The sequence below is a fragment of the Anabas testudineus genome, chromosome 2 (genome assembly GCF_900324465.2).
Source record: "Anabas testudineus chromosome 2, fAnaTes1.2, whole genome shotgun sequence".
NCBI lineage: Eukaryota > Metazoa > Chordata > Actinopteri > Anabantiformes > Anabantidae > Anabas > Anabas testudineus.
This window is the reverse complement of record NC_046611.1, coordinates 30,714,492-30,738,068: the sequence shown is the minus strand read 5'-3', so window position 1 is coordinate 30,738,068 and position 23,577 is coordinate 30,714,492. Positions and strand designations below refer to the sequence as shown.

Genomic DNA, 23,577 nt, shown 5'->3' with positions numbered 1-23,577 from the left:
TCTAGTGCAACAATACATTACATTTAATGTCCTCACACTGCTATCCAGCCAGCAGAGGCCTAAAGCAATTAAAGAGAGAATCAATGCCCTGAGTCAAAACACTGTGACAGCTCTATTATCCCTGGATATAGGAAGCCTAACGGAGTCTCATTTCTCTGCTTCTCTCTCATCCTGTTTTGGTGCACACAGGCGCACATAGCGGTTATTTCTCATCTTTCTTAAACTATCTGCAGGGGAGTAGATACACCACCGTACTATAAGACACATAATACACAGACCTCTCACACTTTCAGCCATTTTGATGCTCTTTTTTTCCCCCAAGAAGATTCTTAACGTCTTTCAGCCCGGAATAATCCCTTCTGGTATTTTCTTACTTTTACCTTCATTACCTGCCTCTGCCTGTTCTGTCTCGCTGTCTGTCAGAATCAGTCTTTTGCCGATGAAATCCACCCCATCAATGTCAGACACACATCAGCACTGACAGCACTTTTATCTAATCACACTCTTTAATGTGCTCAGGCTCTTCTAGTCCTCCAAGGAACGGCAGGTGAAAATGATTTTTGCCTACATTTATTCATTTTGACATGATGCTTTGCTTCATTGTAGCCATTATTCGCTTAAAATTATTCCAAATACAATTAAATTTTTTTAAATTTTAAATAACATCCCCCTGACTATTTGAAGCTCGACACACTGTTGCAACTAGCAAATAAGTAAAGCATTCAGGACACTACTGAAGGTGACATTCTTGGTAATTTCACAGAAAATACGTGTGTAATCTTAATGTACTATTAAAATAAAATCTCACACGTTTGGGCCAAGTCTGGTGGTCAGTTTCCATCCACTAGGACGCTACTTTCCAAACGCCTCCTCACTAAGATGTTATTCCTGGCAGCATAGAGATGGCTTTGAATCCACACAAAACACTATGTTTAATGGCTAACTGCATGGTGACGTGGCCATTCATCTTATGCCTGCATTAAAAGACAGAACTCTTTTTAACTCTGTTTCTTTTTTATTCAGCCAACCATATGTAAACCATTGTGGTGTGATGACAGCACTGTCAGAATATTAAGTTATCACATATGCTTAAACAATGAATTAATAAAGAAAGTAGAAAAAGAGTTTGTACAAGTCAGCACAGGGGGGAACATCACAAATTTTCCAGCTACACCTTCGTTCTTCTTCAGTTGGTAATAGTTATTCAGTTCTCGGACTTTTTTCCCTTAAGCTCTTCACTAATATCTTTTTTTTTTTTGCATGTTGTTCTAAAACATGTTTGTGTGATTTCATTTTCCACCTTTTGCTTTTTGGATGAGATTATGAGATCTTTGGATGAGACTATGGGATTGAGGCTTATAAGGAGACTTGAGGAGGTTTTTAGGCAAATCTGGGGATGCCTCTGTTTGGAATTAATTTGATACACTTAAATAAATACACATAAATAAATGCAAAGAGAATTCCTACTTAATTGTGAATACTAACTTAGAAAATGGCAGATTACAATGTAGCAACTGTAAAAGTCAGAATTAGCTGCACACTAATTATACCAGACATTGTCTCTTGTGTTTTGTTGTCAGTGTAGACAATGCACAGAATGGGTGGAAATACAGATGGCTGACAAATAAACCAGAACCAAATATGACTGAAGTGACAGACTGCAACCAGCTTCAGGTCTGTTCATCATAGATTCTCTGTCTACTACCCTGGACGGATGATAATAAGATTTTAGAAGTGTTTTGTTGATGGTGATTAAGAGCAATTCCTAGCAAATCTCCATGATGTAGGTGTTCAGTAGGGTTGTGATCCACTGACTGTGAAGGACATAGCATATGATTCACATGACTTTAGCACCTATTAAACCATCGAGTGATCTCTGTAGCTGTGTACAGAGGCATCTGCGTGTGTTACTTGACTTCATTTCTTTTGTCTTTTTGTTGAATGTGTCCATAGGGTCTTGGGGTTAAACAACCAGTCACACAGCTGTGTTTCACAACATGATTCAACATGATGGGTTGCCCAAATGACCACTGGTAAGGGCAGACTAAAATGAACTCTGCCCAGGCTAAAGGCTGTAATCAGAGACAGATGTTCAACTATGGTCCCGCAGTGCCTGATTATTTTGGTCAAATCAGTCTCAGTATGTTCTGTCATCTATTTTATGCCATATTTTACAAGAATGATGTAAGATAATCATTAAAATCAACAGCTTTACCCACTAACAAACAATAACAATAACATAAATATTAAAGAACAGGTTTATTCATTGTAAAAATCTTAGTCCAACAGAAAAACAGATAAACTTACTCTGTTCACCTGTGCTGCTGCTTTGTCCATCAGCATCACAGCTGATAGTGAGTTTAATGCCGGCAGACGGACAGGACTGACTGATGAGGATGCTGTCTGAGGAAGTCACACTCCACACTGAGCCCCTACATGTTGTTGTTGGTTTTTTTTTATCACTTCACTGTCAGTAGGTTGCTTTAATGATACGTAGCAGGTCCTTCAGCCTGCCAGCATCACCATACTTTTGAGCATTGTTACTAGACAAGCATCTGTAATGAACATGGTGCTTTATTTACCCTGTGAATGTAAACTAAGCTGAGAGCTGTACTCCAATCATGTCCAGGCTCACTGACAGGATGAATCTATAATGTTCGGTCTTTGTGCAAGGCTGACTGTAACACTTCAACTAGGATTGTTTCCAAGTTGGTGCATACACAGGTTCGCACAATGAACGATGGCGAATTCTCACGTGTTCAATATCCATCTTTTCATGCATGTACCAGCGTCAAAGGTGCCAAGAGTGGATAAGTACAGCCCTTTGAAAGCAAATGTGTGCTGTGTGCAAATCTTCCAGAGCTCCTGATTTCTGACAAACACTAGCTCATTTGAGGATGTACCTGTCATCAGCAGATAAAAAAAATAGTAATTGTCAAGCTCGATCAATGTCTCGTACAGCAGCCAAAACTCCTAGATCGTAACATAAAAAAAGTCTGTTTTGCCTGTTTATTTGATCTGTAGTGTTTTATGTAACGATGTAAAAGAAAAGGCAGCATGGTGGAAACTGTTGATTGACAAATCCTTTATTTTGCATGGCTGTGAAATAAAAACTATGTGGAACACAAAATAACTTTTTGGCACAATACCACCTCAAGGAAGCTCACAGTTTGTGAATTAGTTTTAAAGAGACAGCTGTCATTTTGGTGCCTGGTGACAGAAGAGTGCAACTTCCACAAAGGACTGCTGCCATGGGGGCGCTGTGTCAACAAAAGCTTCTACAGGTCACGACAGAGAAGCAACAAATGAAGCATATGTAGGTATCTGGTCATTTAGGTTTGAGGACAGATTCTTATGTAATGCAGATTTTAAATGCTAGAAGAATGGATACCACAATCCTTTGTATGGATGATCACGAAAAACTATTGATTTGTAACTGGGTAGAAATTAAAAATGGAAGACCAACTTTAATAGAATACTTTTTATTTTTCTTTAACCTTTATTTCTCCCTCATTCTTTTCTTTAAATCAAAGGAGAACATTTGAAGGTTCTCTGATTGAATACTTGAACGTGCTAGCCAAACTTTTAAGGCCATGCTGCATTATTTATTAACATATGGAGATAAAACTAACGTGCAACATCTGTGAACGTGGGAAGATTGATGAAAAAGGGACTGGTGGTAAAACTTGCTAAAAGTGTGGACATAAAATTTACAGAAACTCTTCGTTTGAAATATGACGTTGTGGGTCATTTGTAACAACAGCATAAATCACAGATGTTTTATTGTTTGACAGCATCTATTCACTGCAGTGAATTTTACATGGCCACCAACTATAGTTTGCATGGAGGAGGGTGGAGTGGATGTGTGGCACAACGAGGCACAGGACTGCAGTAGCGGCCACTTTGACAGCTGACATCAAAATGGATTCCATAAAAAAAAAAAAAAAAAAAACACCTGCAGCAAACAGTAACTTGGTCATATGAGAGCGTTGAGACAAACAACCTATTTAGGCGTTAAAGTTGGAGAACCTGTTGAATTTAAACCACCATTTGTATCATCTTCTTTGTGTAGCTTACATACAGTATGTTCCACCAACCATCTGGAGTACTGTGAAACTGAATTAAAAGTCTGAACCTAATGTTGATTTTAATATTTAGGGTAATTTATCAATAATGGACATTATGCATTCTTAATTCATGGGATAGAGTGAGTTCAGCTGATAAAACACGTTGTCTGTGTGTGTTACATGCTGCCAATCTGGATGATGATATCACACACAACATTTAATATAACAGATATATGTATTTGTATTATGTTTCCATGCCCACAATGGAAGAAACTGGACAGTTAATAAGGCCCAGCATTGTTTTGATCCAGCCTCCTTACAGTTCATTGGTAATTTTAGTTATGCAGTGCTTTTATCAGTCTCACTGAGTCTCCCAGACATATTTAGGCTGCAGAGAGAACAAGGCACAATTGTCGTGGTTTCTGCTATTTTGTGGCTCCACTGTGTCTCCACTGTGGCCAGACAAAGCCAAAGATAATTACACAGACTATGACTTTTGTTTGGGCTGGGCATATTAAAATCTTTATCCAGAAACCTATGAGAGCAAGATTTCTGCCACAACCTCACTCTATATGGCTCCACCTACTATGCCTCAGCAGCCATTTTATTTTAGATAAATCACTTCTGGTCATTTGTTCTAAAATATGAAAGGAGCAGAAATGGTTCTTGGTTTAATTTCTACTAAATAAGGAACAATGGAGTGAAGGAGGTATTTAACATCTGGCAGGAGACATGTCATCTATATTTCAGTGAAGACAGGTAAGAAGACTCAGAGCCATTAGAGAAATTAATCATTATAGCCAATAAAGGTCCACTACATTAGACCTTAGCTCCTCAGGGAAAACATTATGGGCCACGAGTCCTGTAAGTGAAAACCTCAAATCATCCTCAGCTCTGCCACTGGGAATAATCTGCTGTCGTTATGATGTGAAGTTAAAGTGAAAGCAGTTTTAAGAAATTCAGAGAGTTATTCTTTTGATTGTTACATAATTACCAGATATAGTTTTTTGAAATTGTTTGTTCATGAAGACTAATGTCCTTATGTGTGGGACATAAAGAACTTTCTTTTCTCCTATGTTTTTTTATTTTACTTTTACTAGAGCAACGTGGAATCATGAAAACTCCACAGCACCACCAGTAGGGAAAAAATCAGCACTTGACATTAAATATGTTCACATTTATAAATGGATGCAATGAAGTTTTATAGGGTTTTTTTGTCCATCACACCGATTTCTTGTAAAAATCAATTAGCAGACTCCTGAAACGTGTGTAATTCATTACATGAATATCAAGTTCGTATTATGTTTTCCAGTGTCACATTGTCAATGCAGTTCAAACACAAATTAATTAGAAATGGCTGCACGGGATAACGAGGCGAGGATTGTAGCATTGCAAAATGTGAATGTGATATGAATGAGTTAATGTTCACTTTGATGGATTGCACAACTCAAGATGTGCGGTGAGTCATCTAGTTGATTGTCACACCAAATTGAAAGTCATAAATTAAACTCAACACTCAAGAACAACAACGTAAAAGTCAAATTAATATTATAGAAAAGTAAAAGTGATTAAAGCAGTTACTTATGGCCATAACAAGAATAAATAGATAACCTAATGGAGAATATTATTAAATGCAGCTACATGGTGAGGTGGTAAGTACCTGTGCAGTGTAATGTAATCAACACAGTTAGACAAATGCAAGTGACCCCTCAAAGAGCAGGAGGTGTGCTGTTACAACGTTAAACAAACATATTTTGTTTGATCAGAAAAGAACTAGGCTTTAATTGTATTTGCATTTACCTAAAACACACACACACACACACACACACACACACACACACACACACACACACACACACAGTGCTTCCTTATCCATGAAGCAATTAATTGTCTGAGTGTTAAATCTTCGTTGCTCTTTTGGTTTTACCGCATTAACCAGTATTTTGCAGTGTAATGCACTGCACCGATTTGCAATGTGTCCTTCCCTTTCTTGTTCAGTGGACTTTATAAGAAAGAAAAGAGAGGGGAGACCAGGAAAGACAGAGAAGAGGAAGTGAGAGAACAGAGGAAAGAAGCAGAAATAAATGCGGTATGAGGATGAAACAGAAGCAGGAAGTAAAGGAGAATCAAAAGAACATAGGGACATACAGTTCCAGCTTTAATTCATGGTATGCTTTTATTCTCTAATCCTATAAATTACAATGTCTTTAAATTGTAACAATTTAAAGACATTGTATCGATGTGACATACATATTTTACTGATATTTGCACTGATACTGATAAATGCGCAGATTCCCCATCCCATGCCACACTACCACAATCAATGATGTAGTACTTTTGGACAAACCATTTGCTCAGGTACTTCAACTTGACTAAATAATCTGTCAACATGTTGATTAAGAACATCATAGCTAATGTGGATCATGCTCTTGACAAGTTCTTAGATTAGTAAATGACTTTAGTCAAGCATGGTGGAGGCAGCAGCAGGATGGTCTGAGTGCTTTGGAGGTGGTAAAATAGGAGATTTGGACAGAGTGGAGGGGACCTTGAGAAAGTAAAACTGAAAAAAAAAATCAAAATTCAATAGAATAGACTGCCTAAGGTCTGCCAGGCTGTGATTGCAAACATTAAAATATCAAAGTGATCCCAAACTCTTTTAGCCATTCATATCGTGCACATGCTGTACAGCTCATGTTTTTTTTTTTGTTTTTTGTTTTTTTTGTTAGGTACTATACTTGCACAACTTGCACATAATGTAATAACGTTATTAAGAAATCTGAACTGTGTTACTACTGTTAGGAGATTCTTTTGTTATCAGCTTCCATTCAATTTTTATTAGATTATAGGCAGTTAAAGATTCATGAAGATGCAGCAGCGTATGTGAAAGAAAATGTTCCAAGCTCAGTATGAATGGAATTGAAACTAGTGGTTCCCTGGAAGGAAAGACAGCAGCATCTCCAAAGGTCCCTTTAGAGAAGTGAGTTATTTTGGGCTGTCCCAGAAAGCGTGTTCTTTTTTTCTTATCCTCTGTGATCAGCATAGTTTGCAAATGTATGTTATGATGCTTAAGTATAATGCAGATTGCTACAGAAATTAAGCCATAACAGCAGCGCTTAAACTTAAACATCTTATATTATTCATTGTTATGAATCCCTTAGAAAATACCACAAGAGAAAGATTCAGTTTTGTGTTTGATACCTTCGACTCAAGATGAGACATCATGAAGCGAGGGAAAGATCAACCACACACACACCCACCCAGTGCTGCCTGAAATCTTTACACTGCAGTCTGCAAAACATACCTCAAGCCTCACTATCAATTTGAAAAGATGAGTGCACTGACAGTAATAGTTACCCAGGGCTAGTAATGCTAGCAGCCAACACAGCCCCGCTTTGTGCTTTTCGTGTATTGGAGAGATAATTAAATGCCGATTTTTGGAAAAACCCAGAAGGTCATTGAACACTTACAGTTGTTCTGAAGCTATTTTCAGAATCGTCAAAGACTCTTCAGACCATCTGGATGAAAAAAAAGAAAAAGCCCGTCTGCTGAATGATAAAAAAGATTTTTAACCCAGATACAGAACTGTGATGCAACTAGGAAATAGATTTTAAATATTTTTTTATCGTGAAATGGATGGTGGGGCTTTTTTTCACAGTTTTTCAAGTATTGCTGGGTTATTATCTTTGAGAGAAACACCCAAGAGGGAGAGATACTTATCCCTACACGAAGCCAATCAAACACTATTTTTTCCACATTCAATGGACATGTGTACAGCTGCGATTAACCAGAGTTTCAAATAAACTAAACTGCATCCCTGCATCCCTGCATCTGCATCTGATAACACTGCACAGACTGACAGAGACGGGGAAGGCAATGCTGGAGGAGTATTACAACTGAGCTAACATTGAAGGTTTCATGTATAGGCATCTGGAGGAGCCTCTGATTCAATTTGAAAAACTCTTCTCACTGACGCCTGCTGTTGTGACACAGAATGGATTCAGTTTCCTTTTGGTGACAGTGTAACAGAAGGGTCAAGAAGAACAGTGACAGCGAAGGATGCACTGATTGAATTATCTCTCTAACCCTGTTAGAAAACGCCTGATAGGAGATCAAGCCCTGCTCTCGTCTGATTGTGGACAGGCTGCAAGGCAGTTACCAGGGCTGACACCAGAAAGCAATAAAGTGCTGTTTACAACAATGTATGTGTGACAGTAGATTTCGCATCCTTATGTGCAAGATGAAAAAAATACATTGCCACGCCTCACAAGTCTGAGTCCACCTGAGAAGAAAAGGCGTTTGTGTGGTTCAGATTTCCCACCAGCAGGACAGGAATTTAAATAGTCTTTTAAACAGATTACTGAGGTGGAAGTTAAAAACACCAGAAAATGATAATGTGCAGTGTGGAGGTGAAGGCATCAAGCTAATCCTCACTGCCATATCAGCAATAATAAGTAAAGCGTGTGCATTCACATCAACATGAGTGCGAATGAAAATAGACAGTGTGTATAAACTCACTACCATAATGTTAAAGGCACAACATCCATCATTACCTGTGTATTATAATCTGCTTCTGCCATCAAACAGCAAAAGATAAACCATCTCCCTAATCCATGTTTAATTTCCTGTCCCACTGTGATACATAGAAAGCCTTCTCTGCCGTCACTGCTGCTGATTAAAGCACCAAAAGGAATATGGTGGATTATGGGGAAGCTGTTCATAAATACATTGGCTGCAGTGAATGTACAGTATAGACATGTGAAAAGCAGCAGTGATTAATGTGCATTCCATTGAATTTCAGTTTTATTTATGGTTCTCTATTCTTGGAAATAGGGGCAGGTCTAAAATTTTTTTAATGAGTGACCAAACACAAAGAAGGGTGGCACTTTGGAAAATGAGTCAAACCCTTCTGGATACAGTAAACTGTATGCAGCATTCATGTGTTTATATACTATAAAAGTGCAAGAAATGTCAATGAAGCTGATTTATGTCTTCTGAAATAATAACAAGTAACTTCAAATAGTCAAAAACAGTAATAAACGAGGGTTAGGGTTATGCAACTCAGAAAAGACAGAAAATGTGGATACACCCTAAATGTACATAATAAAAACATGTTTAGTTATGCACAGTTGTAATGATTTCAGCCTTCGATTTCACCTGTTCTCCTTTTGCTTAAGGTTCTGCATTCCTTCATAATCTTAAGCCAAGTATCCACTACTATTATTTTCCATTACTCTCTGACTTTGCAGCCAATAAGATTATAAGCGTAGACCACCTTTGCAGGGGCCACTACCCTTCATCAAAGCGTTGACGCTTTGACATTTTGTGTGCTTGAACAAAAGAAAGATATAAGATACATGCAGGTTGTTGTACAGAAATGGATTGTATGAACTTTCATTACAAGCAAACTGAAATCATAAGTATGTTTGATGTAGAGAAGGTAATGTGGACTCTAGTACATGGGTGCAGTGTCCAGTTGCTTTTTCGAGCTGAGTTGCAGTTGGTGTGCTATTGGAATTAAAATACTGGGCTGCACACAGATGTCTGCCACTGTTGCCAGACCTGCCTATTATAAGCATCTTGTATTTTGGAAAGTCATAAATATTGATAGTGGCAGGTTGCAGATTTTTGGGCTTTTTTCCAAAAGTGTCGTTACTATTTGGGCTGCGTCCTACTAGATGTCCTGGCTCACTCCACTATACCAGTGTAATAATGAAAGTAGTCTAGTTTGTCCTATTGCATGATCCTTCTCTCCTTCTCTTGCCCATTTAAATCAAAACATGTCAAAAAAAGTCTGATTGATGATCCATCAATGATGGAGTTTCTTTAGCTGGTTCCATATGGGAGCTCCCCTTTCATCCTTGACTAGTTCGCTGTAAAATACCTGAAAAAAAATATAACGAGCGGGAGAAAGAGGGATGAAAGGACCGGTTCCATCTCAAATGGGGACGATTCAAAGAGCTGCAGATTGAATGTGAAATACATGAACATCATGTCAGTCTAGTTGAACACAGCAGAAGTGAAAATGATAAATTATAAAATAAACTCAGCACTGTTCTCATCAATTACCTGAAGTTTGTTATGTGCAACTTCTTTATGTTCAGTGTCTCGGTTGTGATGAACAATGCTGCAGTGAAATCATGCCGTGCTTAGGATGATGTTATTACTTTTTATGGCGTGTCAAGTTCATTACAGGGAGATTTGTTGCTTGACTTCAGTGAAGACAGGGAAACTTTTTAAGCAATCACTGTCTCTAATACAGCAGTTAATCATTTAGATTGATTTTGTCATTATGTGGAAAAAAAACACTACATATATGGTATATACAGTTGCCTGTGTTGGGCTTTTCAGAGTCAGGTCACTTATTTTAGGCTTGTTTTCAAAGAGCTGGCTGCTTGTTTCTCTATCTACATAGAAGTGCACACAAATTCCTTGAGACTTGAGCATGCAACTAAATTTACATAATGCAGGCCATCAACTCCACATGACAGACTGAAACAGCACAGAGAATTATGCATGAACAGGAACAAGAACAGAATTAGATAGAGACATTTTTTGTGTAAAAAAAATGCACCTGCCTATTACTGCTGAATCATATCATTAAACCAATCAATGTTCATCACATTCATTAATTCTAGCCCTTAAGCCCTTAACCTAATTCACTACACTAAACACCATGTCAACACTCTGTCATCGTGAGCATGTTAGTGACACCTGAAATATGCGTTTGAAATCAGCCACTGAGTTAATTAGACACAGTTAGCTCTGCTTCCCTCATCATTGGTGAGAAGCATGCAGCTTGCTTCAATAAAACATCACGTTCCTGCTTCGTGAGTCTGCTGTGTTCATGCCATACAGTCTGGCAGAGCTGTGGAGCTGTGTTAGGTCAGTAAATGGCCTTGCTTTTCATGCACATATGAATCTCTTGCACATATTTCCCCGGAGATGTCCTGTATCCTTATTGCATGAAACCTCCCATATGTTTTTTCCATCTGCCTGTCTCTTCAACCATCCCTCCATCAACTCATCCCTCCATGGCGCATGAATGGATCCAGCATGGCTGAGCCCGCCCTGTCTCCCACAACATAGTCATTTAAAGTCCCACATCAGGGGTTTACTAGCACTTTAGAAAGAAGGAGAGCATCTAGGCATTCAGAAATAGAAATACAGCAGCATTATTTACTAACCTTAGTTACTGATTTAAATGTTAACACATGCCTTTCGAAGTGAGTTTTACTTATTCAGCATGTTTTAAAATGCTGAAAACCACAGCTCCTTTATGTGCAGTCATGTCACAGACAAAAACCAAAGAAACTGCAGGAGGGGGTTCATAACACTAGAAAAGGCAGACGATGAAAGTAAGACCAAATTAAAAATATGAAAATCCAAGAGCAGTTGAAAGAGGAAAAAAAATCTTTTCTGTGACCTTCAAATTTCAAAATGCATTATGTTTGCATTGCATGACAGATCAATGAGTCATTCCAGCACTTTGATTTTCAAAGAAGAGAAAGCAAGTATGTATTCAAAGCCTCGTACCTCTCATTCCTCTGTGCCATAGAGCGTCGCAGTTGCCACGAATTAGAAAGTCATTGAAGAGTCATACCATTATTACCTTTCTTTGTTTTTATGCTACATCATACAGATAGATGCATAGATAGATGCATAGAAACCAACCTCACTCAATCCAGGTGTCATCCAAATACTTGTTGGCCTGTTATCTCTTCTTTTTAGCCCATTCATATGCACTGTAAAATATAATTTGTAATTTCAACTTTAAAAAATAGGATCAAAAATTTATGTTAAGTAACTAAATGGAATTTGTACTTTAACAGAACTAAATTTGATCTTCTTTAAACTGTGTCTTAGTTTGGTTAATTTTGATTTATTACTTCATTGAACATCGTAGGTGGTTGTTTAGACTTCTACTTCTACTGTACATCAGCTTCATTTCAACTATGATTTACTAGTAGTTTTATTAATTTAGACATCCATTAAAATTATCTCAGTTATTTTCCAGAGATAACTCCTCCAACTGAGGATATTTTGAGAGGATTAAGTTAAGAAAAGCACGCTTCGAAATACAAGAAGTTGACTAGTTTATTAATTAATTGTTAATTTTATGATTTGGGTGAACTGGGTGGCTATTATGCGCTGGACCTTTACTGTCATGATCACAATGACCTTTAGATTTCACAATTAGTACCAACTAATAAATTAATGAATTAACTGGCTAAGAGGTAGCAGTAGCCGCCCTACTGAACCATATGTATGGGCATGACAACGACTGGCATCAGACCACCAAATAGCATAAAGACAATCAAACAATATCCTGCACATTTTTAACTACATTTTTTGCTAATTTAGCTATGTGCAAACATAATTTTCACTTTAGAATACATGTACACCTGCTGTCAAGTCAAAGTATGTGCACAAACTTTAATCATCAGGCCACTGAAGCATCTAGGTACTGTCTCCTTATCCGACTAACTTACATGAGCACAGCTTATAATGCTTTTCTTTCTGGAGACCTGCTAACATTGCATTTACGGGCTAATTAGGCAGCTAATTAACTTCTCAGATGTAACACTTAAAAAAGCTCCCATCCTTATCAAATGTCAATAATCAGTCCATTTGGATTATTCATCCATCCATTGTCTATAACGTTCATTCCGATAAGGGTCACAGAGTGGGGGCTGGATCTGATCCCAGTTTTTTGCTCAAAGCTGTGACTTTTTTTCTTTTCTTCTTTATGACTGCTAATGAAACACTTTTCATCCCAGCAAACATTCCAGCATGACTGACAGATGACAGACAAGCCAACAATAAAAATCCCTTTTCTGTTTTTCCATTTGATTTTTGATTGCATGAGGGGGAAAAGTTGAGATTTCTGTTAGATGACTTGTGATTTACTTGTTATCATATTTTTATCTTCACTTGTCCTTTTATAATTGGGCAATTTGTTTGGAGAAATAGTGATACTGGTGCAGCACATCACACCACTGGTGCATCAGCAGCATGATGCAGTAATGCAGCCTCATTTCAGAGTAAGTCTTCTTCCCATGACTGATGTCTGTAGTGGAGCCTGACAGTGAGCAGTCCACTATTGGAAAATAAAAGCAACGGGCTGTCTCGTGTGTTGCACACAATGCATGCTCGCACACAAGCAGCAGCCTCCCGCCGAGAACCTGCGTTCACCGCAAACCGTTTGAACACCATTACAATCATTACAGACGTGTGTGTGCATAGCAGGGTGACAGGGCTGATGAGAGCAGTTACCAGGACTACGCCTGGCGCATCATATTGACTCATGGTGCCGTTATCTCAGTGAGAGTGTTGGAGGAGGCTGCAGTCAGGCAGTGATGGAGGGGCGGAGAGGCAGACAGTAAGGTCACTCGGAGAGCACGGCAGCCAATGGATTTTATGCTTCCTTGCTGTTACACCCACTGGATTTATAAACTCACTTGTTAAGAGAAGTAAAGCTTGCTGTGGCTTGAGTGCATTTTGGTCAAAGTGCACCACTGGATGTTTTATGTAATGATCGTTTGTATTCTGACCACAGGCCTCGGGCGATCGGTATTTTGTCTCACGAGCCCGGCCGAGGGTAGCCTCTTTATTTCATCTTCTTTTTTTTTTTAAATTCATCTCACTTTTACAGAGGCATCACACCATCGTTTAACATATCCCAGGTCAGGTAAATCCGTATTTGAATCGGGCAGCAGCAGAGCCATTCAAGCGCTCGGTATTTGAGGAATAAAATGCAAAATGAAACACAGCTACACTGAGACCCCGGCATCAACTCTGATTCTTTGAGCCTTCGCTTGATCCAGCTTTGAAATTCATACTGTCAAGGTGTATCCATTCTGATAATTCTGATATACAACCATTTTTTTTTCTATCCCACCCACTGAACACATTAAATTGAGTCTAAACAGCTTTTATAGCCAAGGTATGAATAAAAATATGCAAGTACAAACTCACTGAGCGTTGGCTCAAAGGATCACATCAGTTACTTTCACTGATAGAACTCAGCTTTTCTACCATTCCCCCCCTAACATCCAACCATAATCCCACACCAAATAGAATTACTGGTGGACAGGGTTGTAAAGATTTACTCAATAAATTGAACTTATGGACAACAACAGCGGGCGGATTAGCTGAATGAAAAAGAGAGATCAAACCACAGGAAGAATTGAATCCACCTCTTCAAAATACGATGGATTTAGGTTTCAAAGCTGAAAAAAAATTAAGTGGGGGATTCAATAGTGTATGTTTAAATTGAAATATATGGAAATGAGGCTTTGTCCATCACATCTGACATACTTTCACCCCTTTCCATTACCCAGGAGGCCGTGTTCTGTTCCGTCTATGTGTTCTGGTTCTATGATGGAGGTCAAAACAGCGAAGCAGAAATCCACAGCCTCGGGATAAACGTATTTACTGTTGGTGTATTTATTGCCTCCACTGGTGGAAGCACATTAGGTTTTCACCTCTTTATTACAGGAGTAACTACAGATGTGACTTGTGTCTGGTGGTTAAATCAACTGGATAGATGGTGTTGATCTGGGACTAATATCCTCAATCTGGAGATTTACTATTACTGCTTATTAGCTTTACTCAAGCATAGTACGTACACAGAAAAGCAAAAGGAAAGGTAAATGACAGATGGAACACCTCTACAGCTCTGTTTGTGTCATCAAGCTGATGATGCATGTGGATTTATAGTGGGTTTGTTGCTAAAGTCACAGCTTTTGACTTAAAAGTGAATAAAATGCATAAATGAAACTAAATGTTTAAAGTACTTTAGGCTGACAGCCTGCTACTACACAAGTTCCTATGTTTATGGGAATTTGGTCTGTATTCCTTGCCTGGGGTCTTTCCATATGCTTCCTCTCAACACAACAATCAACTTACAATTTTGAGGGCTGCGGGTCTCAGGTACTATTCACACTTGAACCCGATGCCCACACATGCCAGTGTCATGAGGGATCACATCTAAACACATCCTTGATGTCCCATACATCTTGTGAAAGCTCTAAGTCATGGGATTTTAACCATTAAACATATTTTCACTTTACAGCAGTATGACATGCAGAACACAATGTTTCAGTAGCTAATACCACAGACTTTATATTTGCTTTTATATGATAAAATAATAAGGACACTAAAGTATACCATGTTTTTATGGTTCAAGATCATTTATATTAATTCTGACCTGTTGGTTTGAAGAGATACCTTTAAAATCAGACCTGGGTCATAACTTACAGTAAACCCACGAAGTTTATTTTAGCAACATCATTTTCAAGTCTGTGCACAAAATTGGCTGATGGTCAGTGGACTATACAGTGAAACCAAACAGCATGACTCACTACACCTCTTACTCAAGACGTCATCCAGCTCATTACTGTCATCTTGGACAGCTGATTTCAAAAATATAGCCTTCATATAAAAATGAAATAAAAATGTCTTTTTTTCTGTGACACTAATGTCTTCGGAAATGACAGAAGTACTAAATAAGACTTCTGGCAAACTGCCTCTGCTCCTAATTTAAAAATCCATCCTCAAGTCCATAGAATAAAGGCACACACAATTATTGCATGTGTTACAATCCAAACTCTCTAGAACACATACCAAAAAAAAAAAACCTAGTAGAATACAACCTAAACATGTGTAATCATGACCCTCGCTGCCTCAGTTTGTGGAGGTAAAAAAAAAAAAAACGTGCAGTTAAAATGTCATCCGGAGTGATGCCCCGGCTCTACCGCAGCACCAGCCTCCTCCTCTGCTTCCTCTTTGAATCAACAACATCACAAGTGTAGCAGCATGACTCCTGTTTGACGTGGAGGTGTGAATATTAAGTTTCTGCCTGTGTGTGTGTGTGTGCATAACATTTTTAATGTGATAGGAGAATCATTTACCACTTGTCGTGGAAGCTGGAGCCAAACAGCAGCCTTGTCTGTTGGCATGTTTGATTTTCCTCCTCAGACTTGTCTTGAATTGTCCTCCAATCCAAACGGTGTGTCGGGAAGATGGCACAAATTAAAGTGCTACTATTTTCTTTTATTCTTCATGTAAACAGGTAGCAGACAGTGTGTTAAATCGAAGGAAATTGCCACTGTTTTTGCACCTTTAGAGCAGACGTATAGATTAAAACTGTAGATAGAGATATAGTCAATAAATCCAATGCAGTTACAAGTATTATGTGTGTATCCAAGGCTGGATATACCTTATTCCTTTGTGACATAGAGGAATCGCTGTTGCAAAACACCTCAAGGACCAGCTCGGTTAAAGTGGGTGACATGTTTGTTTATTACACCCTGTAGTTTTTTTTTTTTTTTAAATCTAGGCCCAGATACCCTGTCCTGCTGCCCCAAATCCTCACTAGTTCACCTAACACTGAAAGTAGTCTCCTACAACTGCAGCATTTCCTCGTGTTTCTGTCATCTTTGATTTAAAACCTGATGCCCAGCTGTTTCATGGGTGACTGAGAACTGTTTTAAAGTAAAACTCTGCGTTTGTGGGATTTTTTTCTTTCCTCTAGGAACCAACGGGCTTCGGGCAGTAAAGGCAGAAAGTATTGATTTCTTCTCTCGTCTTTTTTATGGGATTTATTATAAATTGAACACAGAAAAGAATAAATGCATTTTTATATTTTTTAGTTGGAACTTCAGTGTAATAATGACTGGGTTTAAGTTTCATGTCTTTGTCCGCTCTGTTGATCCTGTCACATCGACCGGACCAGTATTTTTACGTTCTTCCTCAAAATCTTTACTTACTTGTGGCATTGCAGGTGTAACAGTAATCACATTTACTCCATACAAATGAGCGACGGAGAGGAGAGAGGTTGGTTACGTCGTATTCCAGATCTGATTGCTGCTCAGACATTTGTGGCTGCATTTCAAAAGTTGACATTTCCAAGGATAAAAGAGGGAAACTCCTGAATTTGTGAAGCTACAGTTTGTTTATGTAGCCTGTGGAGGTGGTGGAAGGCCGGGATGTTGCTCACTCACTGTGCATTTCAATCATAGCTCGACCCGCCAGCAAGGGGTCAGGGGCTAAAACCAACTGTATCACACAGAAATAATAACAATAACATAATAAGAGAAATAATAATTTTTGTAATTATAAAATAATTTCAAAATAAGCCCATAATAAAAATATGAAGTCGAAATGATGGATAATATGGTCTTGGACTAAAGCATTGTCTAATCATGATTCATCAGTGGTCAAACAAAGAGCGCACGACCAGAATACTGTCAGTTAGAAGCTGCACACGACAAAAGCACCTGATCTCCACCATAAGCAACTGTTTCCTTTTATGTTTCGCAGCTACAACAAACAGCTCGAGAGGCAGATCCTACACTGTTCTGATGGTAAAAGCCCTCTCTGCTAATACAGGTTGGAGCAACCGTATCAGTGCAGCTAAGATTAGCCTATTGAACATCCACCTAGGAGTACATTGTACTCAACGCCTCAGGAGTCTGGGATAGAAAAAAAACAGACTTTGCCTTTGCCCTTGCAAGTTGAGACAGACCATTCCACCAGACACCTGAAAGATTTTTTTTACACTTTTACTGAGAATATAGAGCCATTTGAAAAAGTTTTTTCTATTCTTCCATCTTATCCTGGCAGTCTTCTTACAGCCATCTTTAGATTTATCTCGACTCCCTCAACACCTTGTCAGAGGCCCGAGGTTGAAAATTAGCTGGCTGGCGAGCACTGGCACAGCGGAGATCCCAAAGTTCTCTGCTTAAAAGGAAGTAAAAGGTTTCAACTTATGTGAGGTTCAACGCCTTTGTATTATGAAAGAGACGAGGAACTGGTGACTTATATGTTAATAATGTCTTTGCTTCAGCACAGATCTATATGTGAATTGCAATTCACCCCAAACCAAGAAACTGCAGCCTTAGGTCGGTCACTTAAAGTAACAGATTGGAATTTTTTTAAAGATCAGTGCTGCGTGATACATGAAAAAGACTCCTTACATTTGCAGTTAAAATCCTTGTTAGCTGAATTAAGCAGCCTGCTGCTGCTGCAGCAGCGGCGCGGCAGCACGTGAATGCAAGAACTGATACGAAACAGCTGGGAAATAAAGAATCCATATGTTTGTGTGATCTTGCACACTCGAGTGGACCTAGGAACACTTCGAACGCCACGGCTGTTTTATACTACTCATTAATTAATGTTTATTTCTGGAATTGGATGCACACAGAAACGCAGTAGGGAGGTTTAGCTATTTCTGATGTTTTTCTTTGTGACATGACTCAGAAGTTAGACTTAAAAAAGATTACATTTGAATAAAGGAGGTTGCCAGCTAAAAATAGCACAGTCTCACAGTGGAATGCTTGTAAAGTTGAAAACTGATCCTGGATCGCTGAGTTAAAGATGAAGCACCCACCTTCCCATCCAACCCTGACTCTTACTTTTCCTTCTGCTGCATTGTTTTGATAGGAAACTGTTCCCTGTTTTCTCTCAGCACTCCTTTTTGTTCACGTCACCCTTTCAAAGGTTCGTGTTTAAAGCAGCTTATATTCAAAGACATGTCATTTCTTCTACATGTCCAGTGAACCAGCTGGCTCCTGAGAAGCAGCTCTTTCTCTCACTCTCACACAGCCTTGACTCTGTCCCCATTCAAAATCCAGCGCTGCAGGACACACACATACACACACATATATATACGCAGACATATGGCAGCTTTCATTTCAAACAGCACTCCATGATAAGAAATGTGGGTAACAATGCGATGTCTGCATCAATAGGCCACTTCAGCCCAACATCCAAGAGTCACATGAGATCAAGCCCACATCAAAGCCTGGCCGATGCCACAGCGAGAGCCGAGCAACAATTGAACAATAATTAAAGCCACATGGAGATCCAACCACCCTCTGTCACACACACACGTCTCTACGTCTTTGTCACAGGAATAGAAAGAGCACCGTTTGATGTCTGTCATGACAATAAGGCAACCCTTCCAAATCTTGACATGCAGCTACCTGCCATACAATACACAGGCAACACATCTCCATCTTCCTGAATGCAGTGAACATATATAGCTGCTGTCGTTCACTAAGCAGCTAATCATTAACTGGAGCAAGGGAAGCTGTCATAACCAGCGCTAATGCAACAGCAATACATAACAAAATGCCAACGTGCTTCCAATGCACTGTTTAATGAGGCAATATACAAGAATATGGTTTGGCTTTATTGATTCAGCCACATTTTATCCATTCATGAACAGTCAGGCTCATTTACTTCATTTATCATGTAATTAATATCCAGAATAAGCTCATTTTTCCTTTTTTTTCACAGTAGTCCTTGATTAATGTTCCTATGTTTCCTTCACTGCTCCCTGCTCAGTGTGCAAAGGGATTATCTTAACTGTTTGAGGGAAGGAAGAGACATCTAATCCAAAAACGAAGCTGCACAACCCACATTTAGGGGATTGTAAAAGCCAAACTAGTCATTTTTAAGAAAAGCAGATCATTTTGACTGTGCGTCGTTAGACAGTTGTTTCCATTTGTTTAAAACTAAGTTTAAACCAATTTGTAATCACGTCAGAGCAGCAGCTGATGATATTTTGAAGTTCTAACACGCTGTCCCCTGTAAGATAACATGAATAAAGTTCTAGCACGAATCTCTGACATTGTCCTTAGGGCTGCTGCACAAGCGCGAAGCTGATGACATAAGGTGCTTGTGCGTAATAGCGCGGATCCACACGGTTAGATGCCCTCAGTCCCTTAATGCGTGGGCAGGGTGTGATTAAAACATAACTTGCACATCTCTTGATGGGGGAAAGAGAAAAGAAAGAGGGTGGCGGCGGCGGTGGAGTGAGCAGTGTACCTCTTCGGCGGTCTCCTCGCCGTCAGTGGGTTCTGGCGCCTTCACGAACCACCACTGGATCTCCAAATAGACCGAGGCGGTTCTGCTCTGGAAAGCACACGCCATTTCTATGTTTTGCCCCTCTTTAACCGTCATGTTGGAGGGCAGATCCGTGAAGCGACCTGCAGATGAGAGGCGGGGGGAGGAGGGGAAGGAGGGAAGGTGGTGGAGGGGGGGTTGATATGAGAACAGTTTCCACACGGAAATAAAAGGAATGATCAGCAGCCGTGACCGTGACGCGGGTAACACGGCCACAGCAGCTGTGCCACTGGAACCAAGCGCTTGATAGAGCTGCGTTCTTGTTTTAATTGAAAGAGATGGCGTTGGAGGTTGGAGGTGTGTGCTTGTGTGTGTGTGTGTTTGGGGGGGGGGGGGGGTCGTCCCCCTCCCCCCTCCCCATTTAATGTCATACATACTGACGCGTCTTCATTTGGGAATTTACATAACGCACAGCCGCACCGCGGCTACATTATTCAGACACTTCATTACGACCTCTTGATGTTTTTAATAGATGTTTGTTCCCCTAACACTCCGTGCTTTGTGTAGTTACATGGTCGCTGTCCAGCTGTGTGACACCTCCAACATTAAAACAACTTAAGTAAATCCCAACGACGACGAAAGGGGGGAAAAAAAACGCACAAGAATAATAAACGAGTTTGGTTTGACGGAGTCTAAAAATGAACTCGAGGCTGGTGGAGAGTGGAGGCGACCAGAGAATAAGATGAAGACGTCTGAACACGCAAACTTTCATACAATTTCCATCTAGTGTAAGAAACTAGAGCCGCTTGAGACTTTTAATAGGTTTATTGCGCGCGTGTGTTGGTGATTTGGGGAATGCGGCTGTGAAGAGGAAAAAAAAAAAAAAGAGCAGAGAGGCAGTTTGAAAGAGCTGAGGCAGGGCAGACCCGCTCTGGAGAGGGGCTTTCAGGACCATGGACAGCTGCACGCAGCAGCGTCCGTGCTGCTGAAACCAGCGGCTCCCCGCGCATTTGTTTTTGCCTCTGTTCAAACGAACTTATTTCTTTTTAAGTCCAAAAGCAATTTTCTAGCTGAGAGGATGTGAGACAAACAGAACAGTCGCTCTCTCCGCTCCTCATGATGTGCAACCACTTGATTTCAAACAATCACCAGTTGCATTTATTTTATTTTTTTTTTTTTTCGTCATCACCAGCAGGAAAACGCAGCCGTCTTCGTTTTAATCGTTCTCTTTTCCCTTTCTGTGCTCCCTGGAATCCACTTTAAACCTCTCCAGTTTTCCTCCAAACAGCTTCCTCTCCAAAGGCTGCGCACTTTTAACACTTTCTCCGACCGAGCAGCTTCCATCATGCAGGGCAGCAATCCCGACACCATGACACTGAGATAAGACTGGAGAAAACTGTGCGATTCTTACCTTCAAGGGAGAATCCGAATTGCACACAAAATCCGGCTAAGAAAACAAATCCAACAGTATCATGAGAGGTCCACATCATTCCAATATAGAGAGCGAGGTTTTCTTTACATCAGCCGGCAGGGGGAAAGGACGAATCTCTTCCCAAAAAAAAAAAAAAAAAGGAAATAGCCTGCACACCAGCAAAATCAAACAGTTGCTGAGCGAGTGCGTTTAAACGGAGATTGCCGAAGGTGGAACATGCTGCAAAACTACAGCTTGTCGTTGCTGAAGTTCTTTTTTCCTCCTCTCTGTGTCTCTCCGCAGGAGAGACGTCGACCGCTTGGCTGTATTGAAGTCTGTAAAATAACCGGGCTGCGGTCTTCGTCTGCGCTACCGGTGAGACGTCAGTCTAGTGGATCAGTGTGGCATCCACACACTCCTCACACACCTCTGCAAATCTAGTCCTCATCCGGCCCCTGCTGTCACCTTGACCGCTTGATTTGAAAATGCGCAGCGCAGGTCTGCGACAAACGCGCACTGCGCATTTTTATGAGGGACTTCTGTGTGGATGTTTTTTTTTTTTTTTTTTTTTAGATATTAAGCTCCACATGATTTGTAGTTTGCTGACTGTTTCATGTGCTGTACTTTTCAAAAAGAAAAACAAAAACATGAAATGTCTTTTGAAGACCCTCCGCTAAATAAAACAGAAACTTCCCAAGTGGAAGCCATAACATTCAGTAATGTCAAGGAGTGTGCGTGTTTAGTGTGGGTGTGTCCATCTGTGGAGTGCATATGTAGTCAGGAGACACTCCGACAGCAGCCTAAAGGGCTATAAAACAATATTCTAGTATTAGATTGGAGCAAACAGGAAGGGGGGTGGGGGTGGACCAGCGACCCTACAAGTGCAGGGCAAACGCGACTTCCTGAGTCATTAAGATAGAAGAGATCCTGCCGGACAGAGACAGACTGAGAACACTCTGCCCTTTGTTGCAACGGGCACAAATCATGCCACTCCTAATGTTTGATCTTAATTGATTCACAGGCCGGCCAGGGATCATCCTTTGGGGATGAGCACTTTTCTCTGCCATCAACAGAAGTGTCTGTGGGCAGAGGTATTAAAGAGACTGATCTAAAGTCAGCTAGATAATCACTGGGCCCTGCTGTCTGCTGGTTACACCTGAAAACACAATGAAGTTTCTGAATGTTTGACACTCTTTCATTTCCTGTCATAATATTTAATTAACATTATTAATAGTAACAGTAGTAATAGTGGTAGCAGTAAAAGCAGTAGTGTCATTAGTGTTATTCTTCTTCTTTGCATTATTATAGTCAATTAGTAATTGTTTTTAAATATTTCTGTTCATTTACTGCCTTTATTTTGAAAGGGGATGGAAAGAGGTGATGGGCAATAGAAGGAAAATGATCAGGAAGGTTTCCCAGGTGAAGATTTCATGAGACATGCCAGCCTGCTCATGATGACTTTTTAATAGGTCTACTAGTCGCTGTAATCTTTCCCTCTGTCCATGGTGTTCACAGACACATCTCTAAAGAAATTTCAGCGGAAGTGATAGAGAACATACCCCACGCTTGTGTTCCCTGTAAAATAGACTGTGAAGTTCAGCTGGAGTTAGAAATGATGTTTTTATGATCCAATTTTATGCTAAAAAGGCCAACTAGAAAATGCCCACTTGATTTGTTTGGCTGTATCTTCGTATTGATTTTGTCTGATCCTCAGAAAGGGTTTTTTTTTTACATGAAATTAGCTCATCAGTTGTTTTTATTCCCGTTATGACAGTGTACAGTTTCCCACCTGTCACATGTAAATTTCATATCTTACTCCCTTCCTAATAGCTCGGCCTATAGTTTCAAATTCCTTGTTATTTAGCTGTCATCAGTGTCAATGTAAATTTGAATTAGAATAACTTCTCATTTGTTTAGTATTTCATTATTTGATTTTTTGCTCTGTTTTTATTTTTTTGTTGTTGTAAGATCAATTTGAACCTATTCTTTGTTTTCTTTCAGTAATATGAGGCTAACTTTGGGTTGAGGGGTCCATCTTATTAAGGCTTAGTAGTTGATAGCTTCCTGTCCAGGGAAGAAACAGGTGAGTCACAGACCATCACTGTGTGGTATGAGCAATACTATGGCTCCAAAAAAAAAAAAAAAAACAGGGTTAAGACGGAGTTAATGTGTTTCTTTAGAGCTGTGTGTTGTCAGTTTATCACACTTGATTGAGTGGCCCGGCTATACAGAAACTACCAGGTCAGA

At 39.7% G+C, this 23,577-nt stretch overlaps 1 protein-coding gene across 1 annotated transcript in view; it reads right to left on the bottom strand.

Annotated features, from left to right (window-relative positions):
- The window catches only part of vstm2a (V-set and transmembrane domain containing 2A), a 64,007-nt gene extending 42,545 nt beyond the window's left edge, over positions 1 to 21,462 (bottom strand). The window contains exons 1-2 of the mRNA XM_026363822.1: positions 21,331 to 21,462; positions 19,902 to 20,062 (exon numbers count right to left, since the gene is read on the bottom strand). Of these exons, the coding sequence (XP_026219607.1) occupies positions 19,902 to 20,062; positions 21,331 to 21,409 (240 nt within the window). The 5' untranslated portion in view covers positions 21,410 to 21,462. The remainder of the gene's footprint in view (positions 1 to 19,901; positions 20,063 to 21,330) is intronic.
- Positions 21,463 to 23,577: the final 2,115 nt, after the last annotated feature.